At 40.3% G+C, this 25,994-nt stretch overlaps 1 protein-coding gene across 1 annotated transcript; it reads left to right on the top strand.

Moving 5' to 3' along the window:
* The first annotated feature begins 6,709 nt into the window (after positions 1-6,709).
* On the top strand, positions 6,710-10,745 carry cxcl14 (chemokine (C-X-C motif) ligand 14). The gene is made up of 4 exons (XM_072590692.1): positions 6,710-7,026; positions 7,386-7,491; positions 7,621-7,734; positions 9,961-10,745. Exons 1-4 carry the CDS (start codon positions 6,960-6,962, stop codon positions 9,974-9,976), a joined length of 303 nt encoding a protein of 100 aa, XP_072446793.1. The 5' UTR covers positions 6,710-6,959; the 3' UTR covers positions 9,977-10,745.
* The last annotated feature ends 15,249 nt before the right edge of the window (positions 10,746-25,994 follow it).

The following is a 25,994-nucleotide window of genomic DNA, read 5'->3' as shown; positions in this document are numbered from 1 at the left end:
GGTGATATGAAATGGTCCAACTACTTGAAGCATTCCATGGCAACAAGACAAATCTCATCCTTCGCAGAACTGGAGACAGGTAGAGCCTCAACATCCTTATCTGGCTCTTACGTATGATTCCAGATCCATAGCAGTGATGTTGGTTCTAATATCCTCGAAATGGCCTGAGTAAACCTTTCACTTCAAGATGCAATTAGGGATGAGCAACAAATGCCAGCTCAGAGAGCAATTCCCACATCCCATGAAAGAATAAAAGAACAACTGTGGAGGAAACTTGTTCCATGCTGATATCTGCAGCATACAGATGAGATGGAAGCAGTCTGAGTTTACATGGTGGGAGGCTGACCTTGCATCATCTCAGTCAAGATTAGAATGGTGCTGGAAAAGCATAGCAGGTCAGACAGCATCCGAGGAGCAAGAAAATCAATGTTTCAGGCAAAAGCCCTTCATCAGGAATCAAATCTTGACTGTAATCTCCAGCATCTGCAGTACCCACTTCTGCCTTGCATAATTTCAGTTTGAACTCTCATTGTGCGCCATTGTGTGGTGTCTGCTTGCATTTCTTTGCAAACTGTGATATCAGATGGTGCGTAGATAATAACTTTAAACTAATATTGCAAGCTAGAACTGAACTCAAATGGCTATAGAATATTTTGTTACTGGTTATACAAAATTAATACAATTATGAAGATAACTGAGAATTAAAGCATCAGAACAAAGATTCACTATTAAGGGTTAAAATAAAAGTTCAGAGGGTGGTTGTAATTGAAGTGCTTGGAGAGCTGGCTAGTAATATGTTTAAAGTCCAATAGCACTTTGTTAACTTCCATTTATATTTGCAACAGCATTTCAACATATCTTTCCAATTTTAGAACATGAATTAAAACCCAAAAACAAATGCAATTGTGTTTCATTTCTCTCCAGTCTGAGAATTTAATACAATAGAATATTTTTGTAATTGTGATCATTCTTTGAAAACTGAAAAAGAATAATAAAGATTTTGGAGACTTCTGAACATCTTTTCACTGCAAGATTGGAAGTATGTGATGTTTTAAATTATTCTTAAATTACAAACATATTAGCTCAACTTCACAGAAACATGATGGAACAAAAGGAGAATTGTTATTCTAAAGAGTTCTTTCAACAGATAATAATCAGTCAATGAAACTGCATAACAATCCAGAACAATGCTGGATTTGTTATTTTGTTTTATGTGCTCCAGTGAGAATTCACACTTGAAATTTGGAATATTGAAGTTGTGCATCAGCAGCATGAGAAAACTTAGCCCATTCTTCTGAAGGTGCAAGGGGTCAAAATACCTGCAGATTCTGAAATAAAAGAATGAGAAGATGTAAATAATTATTCCCAGGTTTAAATTAAATTTAATTTCCTCTACAGGCCCTAACCCTAGAAATGTTTTGACATATTAAACCTGGCTGTTGACAAGTAGGGTCATGGGTACAAACACTGGGAAGTGTGCAATAGGGAAGGAAAGGGATGGAAAAGTTGATAAGGAACAGAGCTAAATGGGTAGAGGAGGACATATGAAAAATACTTCAGTGGACACATTTGCAAATTATCATCAGGGAAAATTACCACATCAGGAGTCGATTAGAAATATGAAGTGTACATTGATATAGCGGGTAATTGGAAAAATGCTTGGGGAGGTTGGGAGAAATATGAAAGCCTAGTACAGTTGGGAGTAAGAAGGAATCACATCAGTGAAGACTGAAAACTACCTCAGCAAAAACGTTGGAAGGTACTTGAGCAGGCTTGAGGTAAGGAAGCAACTAAAGTGGGTGAAGCAGGAAGGGGGTGGCACGAGTGGAATGAGGGCTCGTTTTCCAAAAACATTTTTTGATGTCTCACCAATTATAGAATCTCAAGTTTATTACTCTTCAAAGATGCTCCTATTCTATAAGATAAATTTTATATCACTGAAAGAGATTATAATGTCTCTGGGAAACAACCAGTTCCTTAGTAGTACGGGCAAAATTTATCATGTCAGTCAGAGCATGCATTGAGTTGTGCAGTGGTTTAAATTGCATGGCTTCATCCAGATTGATACTGTAACTGGTAGATACTTTGCAGAAACCTTACTTATGCATAGACATTAAGTTTTGCTAAAGTTATCGCTGTTGAGATAGTGAAGTTCCAAGACATTCACTTACTAGGTTTGTTCTTATGGTATTGCTAACATTTCTGAAGCTTGATATTCACAAGCCTTTTTAGAGTACCATCTAAAAGTTTGGATATTGAAGTGTACATGAGTTTTCCATGCAGCACCATAAGGACATAGGAAATAGGAGGAAGAGTAAACAGTACACCAATCTGATCCACCAATCTTCAATTTCAATTCCAATTTCCCACTGAAGTCTGATACCTCTTAATTCTCATGCATTCCAAGGCTCTAGGATAATGGGATGAAAAAAGCTAGAGATCCTGATGCAGGGCTTTTGCCCGAACCGTCGATTTTCCTGCTCCTTGGATGCTGCCTGACACACTGTGCTATTCCACAACCACTCTAATCTTGACTCTAACCTCTAGCATCTGCAGTACCCACTTTCGCCTATATCCATTTAGATCCCCAGCACATAGAGTCATAGAGATGTACAGCATAGAAACAGAGCCTTCAGACCAACCCGTCCATGCTGACCAAATATCTCAACCCAAATCTAGTCCCTTATGCCAGCACCTAGCCCATATCCCTCCAAACACTTCCTATTCATATACCCATCCAAATGCCTCTTAAATGTTGCAATTGTACCAGCCTCTACCACTTCCTCTGGCAGCTCATTCCATACATGTACCACCCTCTGTGTGAAAAAGTTGCCCTTTAGGTGCCTAAATATCTTTCCCCTCTCACATAATGTCCTCCAGGCAAATTCCCTAGCATCAAGGAACCAAGGCCAATAGCTTATTGGTTCAATTAAAGCCCAATTTAGAGGACACTTTATGACAATTCAAGTGTTTGACTGATATCAAAATGACCCCTCCTAAAATCAATAAGGGGAAGAAATGCAGCAACTTTATCAATCACTCACAAAGCGAAGGGCTTTCCCATCCATCCCAATGTCCCTACTGGCTTTGGGTCTCTTTAATTCATGAATTTATGCAGGATGCCTCCATACTGAGTTGCCTTCATGCCCTCATTTTCCTTAGCAGTGTTACCTTTTCCTGGTAGGCCGAAAGACCTGAAACCATTACAGGCCCTTTTATTTGGCATGAAGTCTTAGAACCTTGTGTATCATCACTAATATGATGATGAGTGCAGAGGTGGACAATCAGGAAAACACTGCCTGAAAGACTGTACCAGTGAGTAAGCTGCCTATATGATGGGTTCATAAGGGCCAATCATCAGGTTCCCAGTGCCCACCAGAAAATTCAGTCCCAAGAATCTATTGATCACAGCATTGAATATACTCAATGGCTAAGCCTCTGTAATCTTCTGAAGTAAAGAATTTCAAAGATTTGTAACCCTTTATCGGAATAAATTTCTCAACTCAATCTTATATCAATGAAATCCTTATCATGAAACTATTCCCTTTGTTCAAGACTCTCCAGTCTATGAAAAGAGCCTCTCAGCATTTGTCCTACAATACCTAATGTGTTTCAATGAGATCACTTCTTATTTCTCTAGAGTCTAAGTCCATTCTTCTCAGTCAGGCTTTATAGGCCACCCCTTTCACCTCACGAATAAACTTGGTGAACCTGCATATACTCAGTTCTAGTGCAGATATCTGCTCGTGGCAACAGTACTTCAGGTATTGCATCACCAAAGCTATTACTTAGATTCCGACCTCTTGCAACAAAGGCAAACATACTATTTGAGATCTTAATTGCTTGCTATAACATCACATGCAGTTTTCAAGCATCATGAACAAGTACACTCAAATCCCTCCAAACCCCAACAATCAGCATGTTCACACTATTTGAAAACACTTTAGTTTTCTATTCTTCCCACCAATGTTGATGAACATACCATGTTAAATCAGGACATTTTGAAATGGAATATTGTGAGTGACCTCCCACCATATAATTATTTGGGTGGATTAACCCAGGTCAGAGGTGATGGATGCATGCAATCTTGAATTGCCCTGAGAAGATTGTCAGGTTGGTGGGGTGCCAGCTGGGGCCTCGAGGGTCCTCAAGGATGTCAGGTCTCTATGGGGGCTCTGCTGGGAGTCAGGTTGGGAATGGGATGTCTGGTCTGCAGTGAGGTTTCAGGGTTGGAACTGAGGGTTAGAGGATGATGAATGGCAAAATGATATGGGAAATTCAATTTAATAGGTAATCAGAAGTTAGGACAATTTTCCCTAGGTATCTACACATGTAAGTAACTCAGAGTTGGAAATGTTTTCAGATGGTCCCAGGAACCTGGTAATTGTTCATCCAAAGTTTTAGCTCCTGGCTAATTCCCTCAGAGTCAGTTGTGTTAGAACCTGTGCATGGTCCCAAAATCCAGTTCCAGTCTACATTGCCACAATGGCAATATTCCAGTCAGAGATCTGGGTCTATGCTATCTGTGTTTTTGGGTGTGTAAAAATATAAATTTCAGCTGCTACTGCTTTATATTCTTATTTAGTTTTCAATGACATTTTCATGTTTAAACTGAGTACACCATAGCCAGGTTCATGACTCTTCCTGAAGCAGAGATGCTGTCATGTATTCAGTGGACTAACAGCAGAACTGTCTTGCTCTCACAAAAATAGATTCAACCTTACACTACTTGGCCTCTTTGGCTTTAATAATCCAAAGAACTGTTCTGAGCATATTCTTTATTTAGCATTATAATCTCAGCAGATAGTAATGCTGGACAGGTCAGATCCGAGAATGAAAGCTGACTTGAGAGATTATGTATTTCATTTCTATAGCTGGTGACCATGAAGATTAATCTTGAAAACTAGGTTGTGTATATCCTTTAAGAATAGGTGATAAATTTACCTCACAATAAAAGAATCAAACAAACCTATACGACAAAAAGTTCATTCTTTTCTCAACACCTTAAGTTTTAACTGCATCCTCTCCATTTCGTTTCCTTAGATAGCAGAGGCAATTTTACTATTTCTTTCCAAATCTCCTGGCACAAGCCTTTCATAATTCTGTAGGCTTTAGCTTTCACAGTTCTAACAACTTGAAGGCTTCTTTCCAAACTCTCCCAGCTTGGTCGCTCCACAAACTAGCAACCCTTTGCTGATTCTCTGAATAAAAGGAGAAACGGTTCTACCTTCTGAACTAAGCTCTTGAGTTTTCTGAACTCAGACCTTGAACCTTCTCTACTAGAGTAAAAACAAAACCAATGTTTTTTTGGTCTGTAGTAAACTTAGTAATATCATCCACTAATACAGCAGGGATCCTCCCAGACACTTGACCGCAATCATGTGCTTTCTTGGAATTGATAAACTTAGATCACTAACATTCTGACTGGTTTTCTAAAGGAAACCTGCATGGAACTGACCTACATTTTTTATTTTGAAATGCAAATCTGAAAACATAACATATAATACAGCAGTCATCGCGATATCCCACCATTTCCAGGCTAAAGTAGCAACCAGAGTCCTTGATTTGATGATTTTAAGTCACAGATATCTGTAGTAAACAGTTACTTTGGGCATCCAACAACAGTTTCCCTTCAGGTTATTGGGCAATAAAACTGCTGCCCTATTTTGAGGCATTGACATCAAAGCTAAGCACAACAGGTTATAACTGTTCACTATTTTGTACATGTGGTGATCATGTAACTACCACCTATTGCTGTAAAAATCAATCTAGTTCCTGAATGTCCTTTCTAGAAGATCATCCTCTGTCCTTACCTGATCTGGCCTACATGTGACTCCAAACCCACAGCAATGTAGTTGCCTCTTTACTGCACTTTTAGTAATTAGAGGACGGGTTCATTTATTAAGTGATGCACACATCTCATGAATGAATTTTAAACATCATAATATCACGCAACAAATATAGCAGATAATCATTTAACCTATTATTTATGAATATAAAAACATACAAATTAGGATGACTCGGTCATTCAACTCCTCAAACCCGCTACACCATTCCATAAGATCACAGCTGTCCTGATTCTTACCTCAACTCCACTTTCCTGCCTATTCCTGATATCGGGTCAGTCTTTTACCAGCTCCTTGACAGAGCTAGCAATTAGCCCACAGCCCTGCATATGTATCCTTTTTCAAATGTGTATCATATATATCTCATACCCTTAGAAATTGACTTATATACACAGAACCATGACAATCTGCCCGGGAGTAGAAGGTCAATGTTTCTTGGAGAAAGTGAGGACTGCAGATGCTAGAGATCAGAGTCAAAAAGTGTGGTGTTTGAAAAGCACAGCGGGTCAGGCAGCATCGGAGGAGCAGGAGAGTCGACGTTTGGAGCATCAGTTCGTCATCAGGAATGCACCATACCTTTTGGTCAATGTTTCTTGTTGGTTAAGAATCTTCCAGTTAGTTTCGCTCTCCTGATATTTTCATCATTCCTTTGGCTTGTTTTTCTTCAGCGGTGCAAGCCAGTTTTGAAAACGTGCCCTCACATCTGCTCGCAGTGGGGCTGTTGGGGAGAGGGTGAGGGGTGCAGGGAGCGCAATCTGAAGGTTTTTAAGAGCTGATACCTGCTGCCCTGGGCTGGGTTGGGCTGGGCTGCTCCCTGCACCTGCTTCCCTGCCCGTCCCCCGTCCCCCATCCCCCCCAAACACTCCTCCCACACTGCCGCCTGCCCGGGCCCCATCCCCACACCGCCGTCCTTACCATTTGGTCATAACTATGATTCGCGGAATTGTTATGCATAATAATTAGGCTTTATTATAAACCGGAGCGGATCGAGTGGCTGCGCTCAGAGAGACAGCGTGTGGTGGAGTCTCGGTCTCTGAGCTCGGAGCCTCGACCCAGGGGGGGGGGGAAACCTGTTGACCGTGAAGACCCCACAGATCGCTGCCAGTGACCACCATGAGGGGCTTGGTCGCCGCTGCCCTGCTCCTGCTGCTGGTCGTTATTTGCTGCATTGATGTGGAAGGTAAAGCCGGCTTGCCTTGTCTCTTCCTGTTTACCGAGCTGCCTGCAGTTCCTCTCAGGAATTCCACTCTCCCTGTTCAAAGTTATAGACCACGAGGAGAATATTTTGAGCGTGTTGTTGAATGACTCCTTTAAGGCCATTCACGTCAACACTTGCCTGCTGGAGCCTCTCGGTGCGAACGTAGGGATTCGTTTCCAGTGTATTCTAATCGGATTTTGTTGTTGTTGTTGTTTTTGAAACGTTTTTGAGTACAGATGTTAAACCCTGAGTAAATACCGATGGCTGGCCTCCTGGCGTATCGCTGGTGTTTTCTCCTGGGTTTTCAATGAGAATATTTTTTCGTTTCTTCCCCCCCGCAGCTTATAAATGTAAGTGCAACCGGAAAAGTCCGAAGATCAGCTACAAGGATGTCAGGAAAGTGGAGACTAAACCGCGTTACCCCTACTGCAAGGAAAAGATGATCTAGTGAGTACAGAAATCTCCCGCTGGTGTTAACCGTTTCAGAATGTACATAGGATACCGGCAGTGTTCAATTCCCTCTGCTGTGTGGTGTGCCCTGTCATGTCTCTCTTAAACACTTTGCTTCCTTCTCAGTGTCACCATGAAGAAAGGAGCTCGATTCAAGGGTCGCCAGTACTGTTTACATCCCAAACTTCCGACCACCAGGCATCTGCTCAAACGGTATGAAACCTGGAGGGAAGATCTTCGGTGAGTTATTCTCTCTCTCTCTCTCTGTATATTTCGCTATCAGTTCTTAGAGAGAAAAAAAAACTTGCTGCAACTTTAGATGGAAATGGATGTTGAGTTTTAAATGAAATCGGTGGTCCCAGTGGTGTCTGAAAGACATCAAGGTTTGAGGTTTCTGCTGTTGATGTAGTAGGGGATTCGGGTAGGGTCTCATGGTTTTTAATTGATTTTGTTTGTATTCTGGATTCTGCAGTATGTTTCCCGGCTAGACTGCCAGAGGGACACATTTCATCCTTTTCCTTACTTTCTCATCTCCCGTGGGATTTCTGTAAAAGCTTAAGCGGACGGCAGGGAACGTGCACAGAAACTAACGGCATAGGCTTATCCCCGGCTGCTCATGTGGCCAGTCCTTAGCGCATTTGCTAAGTATTTACATTAAATGTGGGATTATTCTTAATTTGGAGATGCCGGTGTTGGGCTGGGGCGTACAAAATTAAAAATCACACAACACCAGGTTATAGTCCAACAGGTTTATTTGGAAGCACTAGCTTTCGGAGCGCTGCTCCTTCATCAGGTGGTTGTCTTATTCTTAATCGGGATTCGGTTCATTACAAACTCAATGGAAAACTTCTCGAAACAGCAGCTAGCCTTTTTGAAATTCAAATACAGGTTTGTTCAGTCCTGTTGCTTTGAGCCTAATTGTAACTACAAAATTTGACTCCTCTGGAGACTGAGAGTCACCTTGTAGGCTGTCCAACTCTCAGCTCTAAAACACCAAGTGGATTTGGGGGCCAATGTGTTTTGCTTCAAGCTAATCCGGTGGCCAGAGCAATAACTAATGTTTGGCTCATTTGCTCCCCGTGAACTGATGTTAGTTGTATACACATGTGCAGAGGTCAACAACAAACCCCATCTGCAAACCTGCATTTTCACTTTCTCCCACTATTGCACAGCCAAACACCGATTGGTTTTCAATTGCTGGAAAAGCTCATTGGGTCTGGCAGCATCTGTGGAGAGAAATCAGAGGTAACGTTTCGAGTCGAGCGACCTTTCCTCAGAACCTATTGATTTTAGCCGTGCTCCAGTATACTGCAGCTGGCAGCCAGTGTCCATGGGGAGTACAATAATGGGTAGACGGCAGCAGACTCATTCATTTAGGTCACAGTCAACCAGTTCTACAGGAACATGGTGCTGGAACATGGCAGAGCGCTGCTGCTCAATGGGGGAGAGCTTTCGAATAGCAAAGACCAAACGGCAGTATCTTCTTCCTGTGGTGTTTCTCACGGGACTGGGTATCGGACACTTACGGCAATTCAAACCCCAAGATAGGAATCTGGGATAATTACAAAATGGAATTTTAAAATTTACTATTGTAAACCATGGTTAGCAGAGTCTTAGAACACAATGGATTTGCCTCGTACACCTTTAGAGAGTGAGATACATCTTTAAAGTGTTTTTTAGATGAGATCAGGAAACAGGTCCTTCGGCCCAACAAGTCCACACTGCCCCTCCGAAGGGTAACCTACCCATTTCCCAACCCTATATTTAAATCCTGACTAATACACCTAACACTATGGGTAATTTAGTATAGCACGTGTTTTGGATTGTGGGAGGAAACCTGCACAGACACGGGGAGACTGTGCAAACTCCACACAGACACTCGCCCGAGGAATCGAACCCTGTCCCCTGGCGCTGCGAGCCATAGCGCCGCCCTAGTGGGGGAGGGAGGAGCAGGGGGTGGCTCACGTGACGCAGTGGACCAGGAGGTGGGCCCTACCACTGGACCAGGAGGTCTGGGTTCAAGTCCCAACTGCTCCAGAGGTGTGTAAGAACATCTCCGAAAAGCTGTTAGAATCTTGGAATCCCTACAGTGCGAAAGCAAGCCATTCGGCCCGTCAAATCCACACCTATCTCTACTGAACCCCCTCCCTCTGTCACCCTGCGTTTCCCATGGCCAATCCACCTGCACATGTCTTGGATTGATTCGAAATAAAAATAGGGTGTAATGAGATGTTGGGCAAGTGATTCCTGTGATTGTTTCAACCCGTGACCGCGCATACTCGATGACATAAAGGGATTGCATAAAGGCCGTTTACCTTAAGGAGAGGGCCTTTCTCATTTGATATGTGCTTTGACGTTACCGATACGTTGACTTACAATACATTCTATTAGAAACTGCCAGAGTCTCAGCTGAAATGAATGTTGTTTTTTTTTTCTGTTTTTTATTGAACCTATTCTCTCTTGCAGGGTTTATGTGGAGTAAAACCCTCTCCTTTTCCTAAGTACACTACGAAAGTCTGATGAAAGGATCTCCGTTTCCAGCACAATTGAGCCCTTTTCTCTCACACACACATACACACAGGTCAGTCATAGCAGCCGGCTCACATTGACAAGCAGTTTGCGAACTGTTGTCTGCTCCGTGCTCCAATCTCCAGACTCTTTTCGTCTCTGAGTGTGTGGGGTACAAATACACGACTAAAAGCAAACGACTTTCTTCATTAAATATGACTTAACTTTGGATTCCATTGCCCGATTTATTGTAATATTTAATGGCCCACTTGCGACTTTAAACGGTTGGACTAATTCCATTTCATTTGAATACCAAGAGCTCGTCTTAAGGGGACTGTCCTGTTGTAGCGAAGAAAATCATTTAAGAAAACACTATATTCTGCTTTTGTCTCTTGGGGGAGGGTGGGGTTGGGGTGAAATCAGTAATCGCAGTTGGAGGCAATATTAAAGATAATGGGTTAGGCCCATAGAAAGCGGTGCAGTTATAGCTGCGCTTTCATATATCTGTATTGCTGTCAAGTTGTATTCATAATCGCAATCTACAGTGTACTGTCTGTAAGTATAGCAGCGTTGACACTTTGTGGCTCGAATGAAATTCAAAGTATTTTCAAATAAAATTTAAGAAACTGCAGACAAGTTTTACACTCTGAGAAAACTGCAAGTGATTGGCGTTTCTAGTCATTTTGTATTTACTGTGCTGAGAATGCACGAGTTGTAATAAACGTGTTCCTGTTTAAAATTAACTCAACGGCTCGTTTCAGAAGATATTCAGGTTTTACGGTTTTCAAGGTAAACGCAAGTTACAGCTTTTACTGCGAATAATTACTAAAGTAATTAGAAAATGGTGCATTCCTTTACCTGCCAAGGACATTTACCTGCAGCTGGAATTGGGTGTGAGTGCTCGCCTGTGTAACTGGATCAAAGCCCCCCCCCCCCCCACACACACACACACACACACAAAGCAAGACGAGAAAAAATGGAAAATTGAGGGGAAAACAAGTTACGTTCATCAAAAACGCAGTCTATACATTCTGGTCAATTAAAGCGTGTTTCCAAGGCAAATCACTACCCCACATACATCAAATATTTGCACAGGCAGCTTTTGGGAGAAAAATCCCACCTGCCATTCATTCCCTAAAGCTCCATTTCATAGTATCAGCGTTTTCCAACATTACAACTGATGCATTTCCAAAGTAGTCCTCCTCATTCTGTTTGAGAGCTTGCATTGGGCATACTGTTAATAAGGTTCAATGTCAAAATCTTAGGAGTGCAATTTTGTTTTTTTTTTGCTTTTATAGCTAAGTCGGAAAAGCATTGGTTTCCTTAAATACAAAATCTTATTCAGCTTTCTGTAATTACATGACTTCAATCAGAAATCACCAATTGGAATTCAAACTGAAAAGATATTCTACCAATCCTCAATTTTGATTATTTGGTGATTGGTCAGTAAATAAGGCAAAACTGACAAATTAAAATAGTTTTCCCTGGAGCATTGAAGGTTGAGGGGTGACATTATAGAGGTTTACAAAATTATGAGGGGCATGGATAGGATAAATAGACAAAGTCTTTTCCCTGGGGTCGGGGAGTCCAGAACTAGAGGGCATAGGTTTCGGGTGAGAGGGGAAAGATATAAAAGAGACCTAAGGGGCAACTTTTTCACACAGAGGGTGGTACGTGTATGGGATGAGCTGCCAGAGGAAGTATTGGAGGCTGGTGCAATTGCAACATTTAAAAGGCATTTGGATGGACATATGAATAGGAAGGGTTTGGAGAGATATGGGCCAGGTGCTGGCAGGTGGGACTAGGTTGGGTTGGGATATCTGGTCAGCATGGATGGGTTGGACCGAAGGGTCTGTTTCTATGCTGTACATCTCTATGACTCTATGACTCTAATTGTCAAAATAACATGAGGAAAAGCTATTTTTATGCAGCAGTTTGTTGGACTTGGTATATGCTACCTGAAAAGTGGAAAAAGTCTTGTTAGTAATTTGCCCAGGGAATTTAATTTAACTTGATGAAAAAACAATTGCAATGTTATAGTAAAATAAAAGGTTAAGAGTGATATTAAATAGCTTTTCAAGGAACCAGTAAATTTGCACCAGCTGTTTCATTGTGTTCTTTGCTGTATGATTCTGTGATTCTGATTAGAGTTTATTGGGCCCTTTGTATTATTTGACTCAAGAGTTACCCAATTAGTCCAACTTTCCAGGTTTTCATCACAGATTGTTCTTCAAGTCTGTGTTCACATATCCCTTGACTGTTTCCTTAGAATCAGCTATTTGTTCCAAACCTTAACAACTGGGTAAAGAAATTTCTCCTCACTTTTCCCTGGGTTCTTTTGTTAATTATTATAAATCTCTGACCTCTGGTTAACAATGCACTTATTAGAGAACATCAATTCTCAATTTCTTGCACATTTTAAATTCCTCATTGTTTTAAATTACTCTGTTTGGTAGTTTTCAATGTTCTTTGCTGTGAGCTTCCCCAATCTGTCAATTAACTAAACTTCCTTATCCCTAGTATAATCCTGATAAACAATCACTCCCATCCTCAGGGCCTTGACATCCTTCCCCCAAGTGGCACTCTTGAGTTGTATACAATATCTTTGTCTAAGGCCTAACTCACCCAAGTGTTTAGATTAAAGTGATGCTGGAAAAGCACAGTAGGTCAGGCAGCATCCGAGGAGCAGGAAAATCGACGTTTCGGGCAAAAGCCCTTCATCAGGAATGGAGCTCATCCAAGTGTTTAGCCTGGCTGTGTGCTTTCTGTATTCAATGTTCCTACTCACAAAATGAGATATCTCTTACAGTTGTTGCGCTGCCTTTTAATTTGCCATGATATTTTTAAGGATTTATGAACACCCATCCCAAATCCCTTTATTCATAGACCCTCTCAAATTAGTAACTTTTAACTATTGCTTCCTTCCTGCCATGTTTGCTGTGAATCACCTTACATTTATTAACCCTAAATTGCAGCTGGACATTTATTCTTTAAACCAGTATATGCCCCCTCATAAAATCTACCTTGCGAACATCCTATTTATTGCTTTGTCAAAGACTGTGTCATCCACAAATTTCAAACTGAACTCCCTATACCCAGGTTCTTTTTTTATAACAATAAAAACTACATATGAGGTCAACCCCATTCAAATTTTGTTAATCTAAGAAATCTTTATCACTTGGAGATAATTATATATTTAGTATGCAGTAAGTGTATCCTAATAATTGCAAAAGCAGCAACTTGGGACTTTCACTATAACTTCATTGTCTTAGAGTGTTAACTCTGTGATTTATACAGACTTCAGTCATGATATTAATTTCTCATTTTTAAAATGTCTGTTCATTAATTATGGAGATGCATGGATGTTAAAGAAACAAACAATTAAAGAAGTTTAGAAATTGCTGGAAAAACTCAGCCGATCTGGCAATATCTGTGGAGAGAATGACAGTTAACATTTCTGGTCAGCACTCAACCCAAAACATTAACTCCAATTGTCTCTACAGATGCTGCCAGAACAGCTGAGCTTTTCCAGCGATTTCTATTTTTGTCCCTGATTTACAGCATCCACAGTTCTTATGGGTTAGCTAAAGAAGTAAACAGGATTTACAATGGATTACCACCAATTCCAGCAAGTATAAGCAGAACTTAGAAGTTCTGTAAGTTAACCAACTCCTTAATTGAACTCCATGCTCATACACTTATTGATTTGCCAAATGCACATCCATATAGGGAAATTGTTTTAATATAATGAGGCTGGATATAATAATGAGATGGTAATATGTATCACACTATAACTTTGAGATAAGCAATCATATACAGGAGCCTGAAGAAAGGATGGAATAGACTGTACTAGTGAGCAATGTACTTACACACAGCAGTACTATGCACAATAAAAAGAGGTTTCAGATACCAACCAGTAACTTATTGGTAAGGAGAAACCATTGAAGGACAAAAATTATTTGCAGATACAGAGATGGTCATCTTACTAATGTACAGAGTAGAACTCTGAGTCACAAGCCTTGTGGCAACCAAAATGCTGTAGCAATGGTGGGAAGTTCCATTTAATCTCTAACAGGTCCTATATGATGAAGTCAATGAAGGAAACCCAGCAGAAGACAGACTTCAAAAGAAGGATAAGAAATTTGTGAGACATACTAAGGAGAAAGGCTGACCAAAAGCCAGGAGCAATGTCAGTGCTGGTTGAACCATCAGTGACCCTTCCACTGCTCTGAAGGTCCTTGCACAGGCCAGCACAGGGTGTTATGAAAAAGATAAAAAGCAAACATCGTCAGGTTTGGATGCTGAAGAGCTGAAGCATAGGGTTAATGTGTTCATGTATGTAATCTGGCTGAATGCTGACAATGTCCTTACGAGAGAGAGAGTAAATGAAACAGTACAGGCTTTGAATTTATCTTGAAGGTACGTATTGCTTATTTCAACACATCAGACAACCTCAGAATCAAGTGAGCATTTAATCAGTGATCCCACTAGCTGAGGGTATAAATTGAAATATATCTTATGGACCTAAATTGGTTTTCCAGTTATTGGGGGTATGGAGCATTAAGATGAGCTTATTCATGATTGAGTCATTGTCAGGGACCACAGCAAAACACAAGTTTTTCACATTCAAAAGAAGATACTTGAACAAGCAGTTCAATGTGATATAGAAACCAAAGTCAGAGGCCAAACTCAAGCCATAATCCCGGGGAATACTGAAGCTTCACATGAATCCATTAAATGAGGAAGACAAACAAAGTCATCTCCAACCACTCAAAAGCCTATGAAAAAGGGTAAAAGCAGGAAAACAATACACCAGTTATTTCAAAGTACAGTATTCACTTTGTGCACCTGAGCAGTACTACTGACAGCAAATGGGCTTAGCAAGGGGAGAAGAATGTATTCAATGCAGGAAGACAGGACACGTTGCACTTTAGCAGACTGAAAGATGGAGCTAACAGAAAAATGGAAGAATGTCCCAAAAAATGGACAATTCAATATGTTGGAAATAAAAAAATGCAGTAAAACAGATTTTTCATGGGAAGCTAAGGAACAAAAAGGTTCTAATGAGTCACAATAGATACAAGAGGCCTCAAGACAAAGTTCAAGTTAGAGCAATCTTGTGAACTATTTTCAATGGCTCAAACTGGATGTCCAAACATCAAAAGTTAAAGAGCACAGATCAGATCAGATCACTACCATACTTAGCCACAAGGTTTGACAGATCAGCAGGACTCTCTGTATAGTAAAGAAATAATGCATTTATTGAGAAGAAATGCATAAATGTACTGGATCTTCTAGCATAGTAGACAATGTCCTACAACAAGAGAATGAGTGGAATTTTATAGGAGTTTCAGCAACATGAGTTATGACGAGATGATTGGCAGTATCTCATAAGAAGTTTGACAAGGTCCAACTTAATGTCAAGCACAACTCACTCCATTTCTTATGTGTTTGACAAGTGGCAGAATGATTGTCTCACAAGGCAATGGCAAGTTGACAGGACATGGTAAGATGGATCCAGAAGCAGATGTGGTGGATGCCATGGGAGCACTGTAAGGTAGTTAATGCTGTCATCTTGTTAAGGCACGCCAAGAAAAGTCTTTCGGTTTCGCATTAGAAATCCCTCTAAAAAACTCAATGCGGCTCAGACTTAGCCAAAAAAACCCATAACATTCAACGCTATGGAACAGAATTCCAATGAATATACACACAGTTCTAGGTGAGGAATTTCACATGACATTGCCTCAAGATGGTAAGAGATTTCTGGGTATGGTCAACAGGCAGGTTTTATCCAAATTTGGTCATAGAACTTTTGAGGGATCATTGGGAAAAAAAAATAAATACTGGGTTTTCAAGTATTGAGCAAATCGTAGTGTTTCAGAGATAACTGAGAAAAGAATTTCTTCAAACGTGTTGAACATTATAAACCCAAGTTGCCAAATGGTAGTGGCAGGTTTATTTTCAATAATCAAAGGAGTGGTACTCATTCAGGTCCAGGATGATAATAGAAGGATGCAAATCTACTTCACTTCCAATATATTAACTAAAATAAAACATTGTGCAACAGCAAAGAAAGCATCATGAGCAGTAATGTGGAGCTGTGAGTGTTTTTCAGTCCATCTGATAGCATTGAAATTTCAAACTGAGACTGACCATTATTTACCATGGTATCCACCACATCTGCTTCTGGATTCATCTTACCATGTTCTGTCAACTTGCCATAGTCTTGTGAGACACTCATTTTGCCACTTATCAAAAGCATAAGAAATGAAGTGAGATATGCTTGAGTGAGATATTGCATTCCAAATGATACTTAGGAAATTTCCAGACGTTCAGACTTAAACTGATTATCCAGCAGTGTATATACCAGAGAAAACCTATATCACAACTGACACACTGTCCAGGGTGACCAAGAAACAAAAGACTTAGAACAAAGAACAAAGAAAATATACAGCCCAAGAACAGGCCTTTCGGCCCTCCAAGCCTGAGCCGATCCAAATCTACTGTCTAAACCTGTCACCCAACTCCTAAGCATCTGTATCCCTCTGCTCCCCACCTACTCATGCATTTGTCCAGACGGATCTTAAATGAATCGACCATGCCTGCCTCTACCACATCTGCTGGCAGCACGTTCCAGACACCCACCACCCTCTTGCCGTATGTATCCCCCTTAAACTTTCCACCTCTCACCTTGAAAGTGTGACCTCTCATTATTGAATCCTTCACCCTGGGAAAAAGCTTGTCTCTATCCACCCTGTCTATACCCTTCATGATTTTGTAAACCTCGATCAGGTCCCCCCTCAATCTCCTTTTTTCTAATGAAAACAAACCTAACCTACTCAACCTCTCTTCAGAGCTAGTACCTTCCATAACAGGAAACATCCTTGTAAACCTTCTCTGCACCCTCTCCAAAGCATCCACATCCTTATGTTAATGTGGCGACCAGAACTATACACAGTATTCTAAATGTGGCCCAACCAAGGTCTTGTACAATTTTAACATGACCAATGTCTTGTACAATTTTTTAAATGAGCAATGTCTTGTCCTCATTTTAAACACACGAGCATTGATATTCATCACAGCATGTTATTTACCAAGTTTTTAATGCACCCTGATCAGGTAAAATCATTGGTCGAAATACTGAGCAAACTATCAGTTCCTACAGAAAAATGATAGCCAGAAGAAACATTTACCTGTAGTAAATGATCATTTAGACTTTAGCACAGCTTCATAACAGGGGAGGCTATGATGAAAATGTCATGGTAGTCATCTGTGAAGAATCAAGATCCAAGCACAAAGGTCTGTATGGTGGTAAGAAATTTCAACAGTAGTTGAAGATTTAAATATCTTGTCAATTTGCACAACCAACAGCCATCGACAACCAATTATCTTCCTGTCTCCCACACAGGTCAATGATCTTTTAAACTTTCAAGAGAATGCATAATTAGTCACTGGAAGTTATTATTCCAGGTGTCTGAAATTTGCCAGACTTAACACAACAACAGTGGATACAGTGATGAAAACATTGAAGAAAATCTTTTCCACACACAGGTTTTCAGATGCAATTGTTTCAGACAACAGTCCACAATTTGTGACTGAGCTCTTTAAGAGAATCTCAACAGAATCTAGAATTAATTACACCACTAGTTCTCCCCTTTATCCACAGGTCAAGGTAGAAGCTGAGAGAGCAGTGAAAACCATGAAGATGCTAATGACAAGGAATAGTGATTGGGATTCAGCGTTACTGAATTACAGAGTAACACCCTTGGATAACAGATAATCACTGGCAGAGTTACTTATGGGGGTCTGTTATAACACAATTTCTATTATGACAGCAAAACCCAATTCAATCTTCTACCCAAGGCCATAAGAAAATAGGAAAATAAACCTGCCCAAAAGAAAAAGCAGAATAACTAAAATAATTCCTGGAATAGACCAAAGATTTTATCAGCTTTGGTACCAGGCTACCAGATATAGATCAGAAATAGGAAGTCAGAGATGGAAAGTCAGAAGGCATGTTCTCCATATTGTTTGAACTCTGGTCGGAACATTCAAAAGACAATAAAGATGTTAATATTACTCCAGATAGCAAGAATAAACAAGTATGATCACTACTTTGACTTAATGAGAAAAGAACTACATTGATTAACTTGCAGAATTGAAATTGTGTTACAGAAATGATTGAATGCCTTCACACTAGATCAGTAGTGACAGGAACATTATCTGGATGAGCTTTAAAACTATCACAAAGACTTAACCTTTGTCATTTGGATTTTGGGAACTGGGGTGGCAGAAATGCTAAGAATGTAAATAGTTTAAAGAAATAGCTAGCATTAATCTAAGTGATGATAGAAACTTGGGAGGAGATGAAGTATAATGAGAATGAATATGGTAAGAAGACGCTGATGTATATCATGATGCAACAGTAACATCAGCAGTCATGTTCATGGGCCTGTGAAGACAGCATGGAATCTGTACTAGTAAGTAGTGTACTTACACAGAACGGTATTATGGGGGAGTAGAACGAATGGGGCTGCACAGTGGCTCAGTGGTTAGCACTGCTGCTTCACAGCACCAGGGTCCCAGGTTTGATTCCAGTCTCGGGTGACTGTCTGTGTAGAGTTTGCACATTCTCCCCGTGTCTGCATGGGTTTCTCCGGGTGCTCTGGTTTCCTCCCACAATCCAAATTGCCCATAGTGTTAGTGTTAGGAGGGAAATGGTTCTGGGTGGGTTACTCTTCAGAGGGTTGGTGTGGACTGAGGGGGCAAAGGGCCTGTTTCCACACTGTAAGAAATCTAATATAATCTAAAATAGTCTGCACAAACCTACTAGAGTCAGACAGGATTCACTCTTTAGTAAGTGGAAACTATTGCAGGCCACACATATGAGAGGCAATTCGGGTCACCATCTCTCTGAGATGCAGAGTAAAATCTTGAATAACAACCCTGTTGACACACAAGCCAAAAAGGAAATTTAAAGGAGAGTGTTGTGGGCATTGTGAAATGAAGCAATACTGATTACATAAATATTAACCTCTTCATACTTTCCTGACTGAATAGATATAATAGTTAAAAAGGAATTATTGTACAATAAATGAGTAAATTACACTACCATGGCAGTAGAATAAAAAGCTGTCTTAGCATATTATAAACTGGGTTATATTAGGTTTTATATCAACAATTTGCTCATCCAAGTCAAACAAAACAAGCTGAATAAATAAAAGATGTTTTTGGAAGCAAATCTCTTGTCTTTTGCAAAGGAATAATTTACATTGTCGAAAAAAGCATTACTGTTATGAACTTGTCTCTATCTCTAATTAAACACTGTGGTCTTTTAATTCCTTTTAACATCATGCCAAAGTGATAATCACTTAAGGGCTATTCTCATAATATAAATTGCCCATTTTAATGTGTTTTTTCTGAAGCATGAAAATATTATACCTTCTCTCATCTGTGGTGAAATCTGCACTCTATTTCTAGTGTTCAACCATGGCCAAGGTGTTTCGATTGGCAAGACTTTCCCTTCCTACCACCTAAGCATGGATAGTGAGTGTACTTCCACTGATCCCTGCAGCCATCTAACACTCCAAGAGGTTAATTGACTTCGGATTGTATTTTTCCACCCCTCCAAGCCCCACCCACTTGAGAGGACAGCCACCATGTTGAGCTACCAGCCAAGCAGGACCAGAAGGTGCAGTATACAGGACTGGGATTACAGGCCGTACCCCTAGTTAAGGGAGGGTAGGGAGTGTGTAAGGGCACAGATGGCAGCTGAGGCCCAGGATGGAGGGGCAGCATGGGGGAGCTGATGGGTTTGATAGAGAAGCCAGTATGTGGTGCATATTAAGGGATTGACTTTATTAGGGCAACCTGAGGTTGAAAGAAGGTTGTTGATTGAGGCACCCAACCCACCAACCTCCTTTCCCACCTGAGACCTGAACACAGTCATTTTGCAGACACCCCATGCCTGAGCCCCTCTCACCAGCCTCAATATTGGAGCCAGGTTGGAAACAGCATTCGAGTGGCTATTAATTAATTGGCCACTTAGGGCCTTAACTGGGACAAGATCTAGGCCCAAACCATCCCACTATAAAATTACAGGTTAGAGTGAGTGAGAGGCTGCAAACCCAGTGGCGGGACAGTGTAAAATTCTGTCCTTTTTTTTTCAATAGCAGTCATACCTAATCATAAAACATGGTTATGATTATTTGAGCCCATTCAGCATAACCACAGAATATCACCACATGAGATGTTTTGGATAGTTTCTAGAGCCAACTATTTTCAACTGCTGCATTCTGTCCAACATCGAATCAGGACTGGAATGCACTGATGATTTCACAGAACTCTCTATATCTCCTCAGATACTGAAACAATCCATACTTTCATGTATCAAGAACTACACAGCATTCAGACTTTGGTTGATAAGGAAAAATAATATTTGCCCAATAAGTTCTAGCCAATGACTATCGCCAATAAAAGAGAATCTAATCATCCACTGCTAATATTTGCTGGTGCTAATGTCAACAAATCATGAACCATCAAAATTCTAGGATTGCCATTAACCAGAGACTTGACATCATGAGCAAGAAGCATACTGTGGCTACAAGAGCAGGCCAGAGGCTGGGAATTCTATGGCAAGTCACATTCACCTCCTGACCTCCCAGCACCCATCCATCCCACCTTTGCCAGGCACAAGTCAAGAATGTGGTGGAATACTCTATGCTCATCTGGATAAATGAAGCTTCATCAACATTCAACAAGCTCAATATTATCCAAGACAAAGCAGCCTGCTTGATCAGGATCCCACAGCCTTTAAACATTCATTCCAACTGCCGCAGTGTACTATATGTGTATCACTTACAAGGTGTTCAATGGCGACTTGCCAAGACTCCTTTGACAGGGCCTTGTAAACTTACAACCATTACTACCTAGAACGGGAAGACATTAGTGACCTTAATGATAAGAAAAGCAATTTTTTACATTTACCGAAAATGCAACATCTTCAAGCTACAATGCTGTTACACAAATCCCAAAATAATAAATATTTTTGTATTTTTTTTGTTTTTTAAAAATCTTTTGCATGCATTTGATATCTGTTTAGCATTTTAGCATTTTTGAAACTAATACCAAAATAATCATTTTTGAAGCAGAAATAAATAAAATTGAAGACGTACTTTAGAAACACAGAAACTCAGAACAGCAGTAAGACATTTGGCCTTTCAAGCCCGCTCCATCCACCATTCTACATGATTATGATTGATCCTCTATCTCTACAGCGTATTCCTGTTTTCTCTCCATACCCAGAGATGTCCCTAATATCAAAAAAAAGCAATCTCCTTCTTGAATATACTCAGTGAGTGAGCTTCCACATTCTTCCGTGGTAGTAAATTTCACAGGGTCACCATCCTCTGAGTGAAGGCTTATTTCCTCATTTGAATGCTAATGGGCTTACTCTGTCTTCTGATATTGCAACTCTTGGTTGTGGACTCCCTAGCCCTGGAGAAACAACTTGCATGCATATAGTCTGCATAGATCTTTTAGAATTTATGCATTTCAATCAAATCCTCTCTCATTCTTCTAGACCCCCTAATGAATTCAGCCCAGTTGAACCAATCTCTTCCCATTGGAACCAATCTCTTCCCATTGGACAGTCCACAGTGTCTATTTAGTGATCCTTTGCTGCACTTCCCCTATGGCAAGTATATCGTTTTGTTATATAGGGAGACCTAAACTGCATGCAATACTCCAATTGTAGTCTTACCAAAGCTACGCATGATTGCAGATTGAAGGCCAATATACCATTTGCCTTCCTAATCTTTTGGTGCATGCTATATTATACTGGCTAAAAATATGTAAGCATTTAGATAATGTTAAAAATAATTGTTGGGCATACTCATTTACATAAATATGAAAATGAATGCAAAACATAGGAAATGAAGAAATAACTTCTATTTTAATGCACTTCTTATTGTAGGGTTTCTTTGGTGAGTTCTTCTGTTTCTGGATACTATGCAGTTATTTTACTTTTCAGACAGGACTGTACATTTTTCATTTTTTCAATTAGTTTCTCAATTTGCTATTCAGGCAATGTATTCTGGAAAACACTTTGCTGCACAGATAAATAGATCTGAAGGTGGATAACATACTATGTTCATGTCACAGCATGCTATTTTAATCACCCAGCAAAAGTTCCAAGCTTCAAAAAATCATTCAAGGTCCTAATGAGTCATTGTCGATTGTGTGATGATGTTGACTGGCAGCACCAGCAGCATGACAACCAAATTGTCAAATGAGAGCAACTGAGAGCAACACATACCTCTCCAGCGGGTATATAACCAGCAGATCAGGATAAGTTGCCAGACTTCCGAAGTGTAACATTGAAGTTTGAAATGTACACTCTGATTAATGTCCAAGATGGCACCAGCACAGTAGGTAGTACCTGGGCTCGTCAAAGCCCATCCTTTCCAGGCTGGCGGCATTTCTTTTCTCTCTGCACTTATCATTCTTTTTCTTTTCTTCTTCAACTTTGAGACCGAGTGCTGTCAGAGCAGCGGTGGCTGCAGTGTCAGCGGTGTGGACTGGAAATCCTGGTGGCAGGGTGGTGCCCGGAGCCTGGATTCCCGGCGGTGGTAGTATCTGGAGCCTGGACTCCCAGCAGTGGTAGGCCTGGAGCCTGAACTCTTACAGACAGCTGTGCCTGGAGCAGGGACTCCTAGCGGTGGTACGCTCAGAGTCTGAACATCTGGCAGTGGCAGTGCCCAGAACAGGATCTCCTGGTGGCAGTAGGCCTGCTTCATGGTTGTGGAGGTTTGTGGTTACAGGATTCTTCCAGCAGAATGTCCACTCTGTCATCCCAAGCCTTATGTTTTCAATACAAAACATATTGAAGCAAGACCGACGAGGACTTTCGTTGACTCAAAGGACGAAGTAAAGTTTCTCTATTTGTGGAATCTAATTAACATAGCCAAGTTCTTTCATTTGTAGTAAGAGTTGTTCAGTGCATTTAATCTAATAATTTGTCTTTACCGTAAAAGTTAAATTATATATGACTGGTGAACTTGAGCAAACCATGTACCTGTACAAAGCTAAATGTATGCAATATTGAAACTTCTATAGTATGCTCTGTCCCAGTCACTGCTTTGAAAAGATGGGCAGCTGAAGGAACAGTCTACGTTTATAGAAGCCAAACAGTAAGTGCAATGAACTCTGGAATGTCTGGCAGTTCGCTTTGGAACCAACACAGACATGTATTTGGCAAATATCAATTACCTTGTCGTATGTTTGAGTTTTCTATCTGAAGCAGATCTTTGGCAATTATTTGCTGGACTAAAGTTTCTGTAATTTTGGAGTAAGGAAGCAGGCCAAATGTCTGGAATCAAATTCAATAAACACAAAGAACTGAGGATGCCAGAAATTTCAACCAGAATGGAGATCAAGCCCTGTATTGTTGGGACCAATCTGATGCACACACTAACTGTCTGGACAACAGAGCTAACCAGCACCTCCACCAGCTACCACCCACCAACCCCTCTAGATCTGTGATACTGGACTTTCTTTTATTTGTTTTTGAATATTCCCTGATGCTTCTTCTATTCTGATCATGCAACAGTGTATGATTGGATATATTTCCTCAGTTCTATTTCAGATTCATGTACTCTCTACAGCAGTAGTTTTTTTTAATATTTCTCTCCACCACAATGCCACCCTATCGATAGCTAACTAATAAACCTGTGAGTGCTGACAAAAGTTAAGGCTAGCCCTCTGCCTATTGTTACCAGCTTGCCAAGCTATCCTGGATCAAACCTCACCCTCTATTATGATGAACAGGATTTTGACAAATTTATATTTCATTAAATACACACCCTGTGCATGATTTAAAACAATTAAATTCCCAGTAGATATCTAGCTAGCCCCAGATATTGTTGTTACATATATTCTGTTAAAAATATTGAAAGGAAAACATTTTCTAACAGTTATTACGGTCACAAAAACAATTTGTGCTCTTATTGTGAAAACTTGATTTTGTTAGCATAATTAGTTTAATTTTCAATAGCAGAGGATTCTTTGTGTAAGAATAATTTTTAAAGTAACTATAAATTTGACTAGACTTTTCATTTCACTAGCTGTACCGATTTAGGAATTATTGGTCAATGCATTACGTACAGGAGTTGGGAGGTCAACAGGAGCCTGTGCATGACATTGGTTAAGCCACGTTTGGAATACTACATTCAGTTCTGGTATCCCTGCCATAGGAAAGATGTTGTGAAATTTTAAATGGTTCAGAAAAGATGTACAAGTATGTCGCCAAAGTTGGAGTATTTGAACTTTAGCGAGAGTCTGAATACGCTCAGGTTATTTTCCCTGGAGTGTCGAGGCTGCAGGGTGACCTTACAGAGGTTAATTAAATCATGAAGGCATAGATAAGGTGAATAGCCATGGTATTTTCCTAGGGAGGGGAGTCCATAACTAGAGAGCATATGTTTAAGGTGTAAAGGCAAATTTTTAAAATGGATCTAAGGGGCAATGTTTTCATGCACAAAGTGGTACGTGTATGAAATGAGCTGTCAGAAGAGGTGGTGGAGGCTGGTACAATTACAACATTTAAAAGATATCTGGATGGGTATAAGATTAGGAAGGTTTTAGAGAGATATGGACCAAATACTGGTAAATGGGACTAGATTAATTTAGGATATCTGGTCGGCATGGGTGAGTCAGAACAAAGGGTGTGTTACATCTCTATGACATTATGACTTTATTGTTAGCAACAATCATATTTACAATTATGAAATGCCCAACACATATCGAAATAAGTGATACAATGTGTCAACACTAAGCTGTTTAAATCTATTTGAATATCAAAGTCAATCACTAAATCAGTAATTGCTCTGAAGATGAATGGAAATATGAAAGTTAATCTGTTCGAAAGGTTCCAGCCTAATTTAAATAGTATCTAACCTGTGATGTCCTCCTCAAGGAAAAGTCCACAGCTCTGCTTATCATTTGCTAATTCATGATTTAACATGGATGTATCAATTTATTTAACTTGTTCTTCAAAGATATTTTGAAATATTACAATAACTCTTTGGTTGAAGCATGCTGCCATCTAGTGTTTTGATGCAGAATTAAACATTTGCCCCGATGGGTTTCGTTGACTCAACTTGTTCAGATGTGTAATGACACCGGGAAAAGGTTTGAAAAGGCTTGAAACTGGGCTTTCTGATTCAGCGATAGGGACATTAGTACTGCACTGCATAAAAAACCCCAAATCCTTCTCACTTTATGATGATAGAATTTAAGAGCAAGAATATGGTAAATAGATAAGGTCTTTTCCCTGGGTGGGGGAGTCCAAAACTAGAGTACATAGGTTTAAGCTGAGAGGGGAAGATTTAAAAGGGATCTAAGGGGCAACTTTTTGACACAGAGGGTGGTGTGTGTATGGAATGAGCTGCCAGAGAAAATGATTGAGGCCAGTAGAATTACAACAGTTAAAAGGCATCGGGGTGGGTTTATGAATTGGAAGGGTTTAGAGGGATGTGTCAAATCTTGGCAAATGGGACTAGATTTATCCAGGATATCTGATTGGCATGGATGAGTTGGATCAAAGGGTCTGTTTCCGTGCTGTATACCTCTATGACTCTCTGAGATTCACAGTCTATTGATCAAATGACAGCTGATGCTAAATATGAGTGGGGCTAATAAGGCATGCCAATTTGAAAGGTTGGATTTAGCACACAATTTTGATCCTGATTGCTAAATAACATTCTGGAACTTGACCTTGCTAGAATGTGTAAAAGCAAAAACTGGCAAACTTAACAATCAACTGAACAACTTCCATAGCGCATTTAACATGGTATCCTTGCCTTTACTTCCATTGAAAGTGTGTGGTACATTAGGTGAGATGGTTCAAACCAAGGCAGACTGCACAAGATTTTGGATTTAAGACTGGAGATTCTGTTGAAGGAGGATGGAATTCTGTAACGTCAGAGGCATTA

This window comes from Chiloscyllium punctatum, chromosome 20 (genome assembly GCF_047496795.1).
Source record: "Chiloscyllium punctatum isolate Juve2018m chromosome 20, sChiPun1.3, whole genome shotgun sequence".
Lineage (NCBI taxonomy): Eukaryota > Metazoa > Chordata > Chondrichthyes > Orectolobiformes > Hemiscylliidae > Chiloscyllium > Chiloscyllium punctatum.
The sequence above is the reverse complement of the archived record's forward strand: the minus strand, read 5'-3'. Positions and strand labels throughout refer to the sequence as shown.

Bases quoted from the DNA above. Each gene is read 5' to 3' on its own strand.
- cxcl14 (XM_072590692.1), top strand. From the start codon at position 6,960: ATGAGGGGCTTGGTCGCCGCTGCCCTGCTCCTGCTGCTGGTCGTTATT. The intron at 7,027-7,385 runs GTAAAGCCGGCT...TCCCCCCCGCAG, and splicing joins TTGCTGCATTGATGTGGAAG to CTTATAAATGTAAGTGCAAC. The intron at 7,492-7,620 runs GTGAGTACAGAA...CTTCCTTCTCAG, and splicing joins TGCAAGGAAAAGATGATCTA to TGTCACCATGAAGAAAGGAG.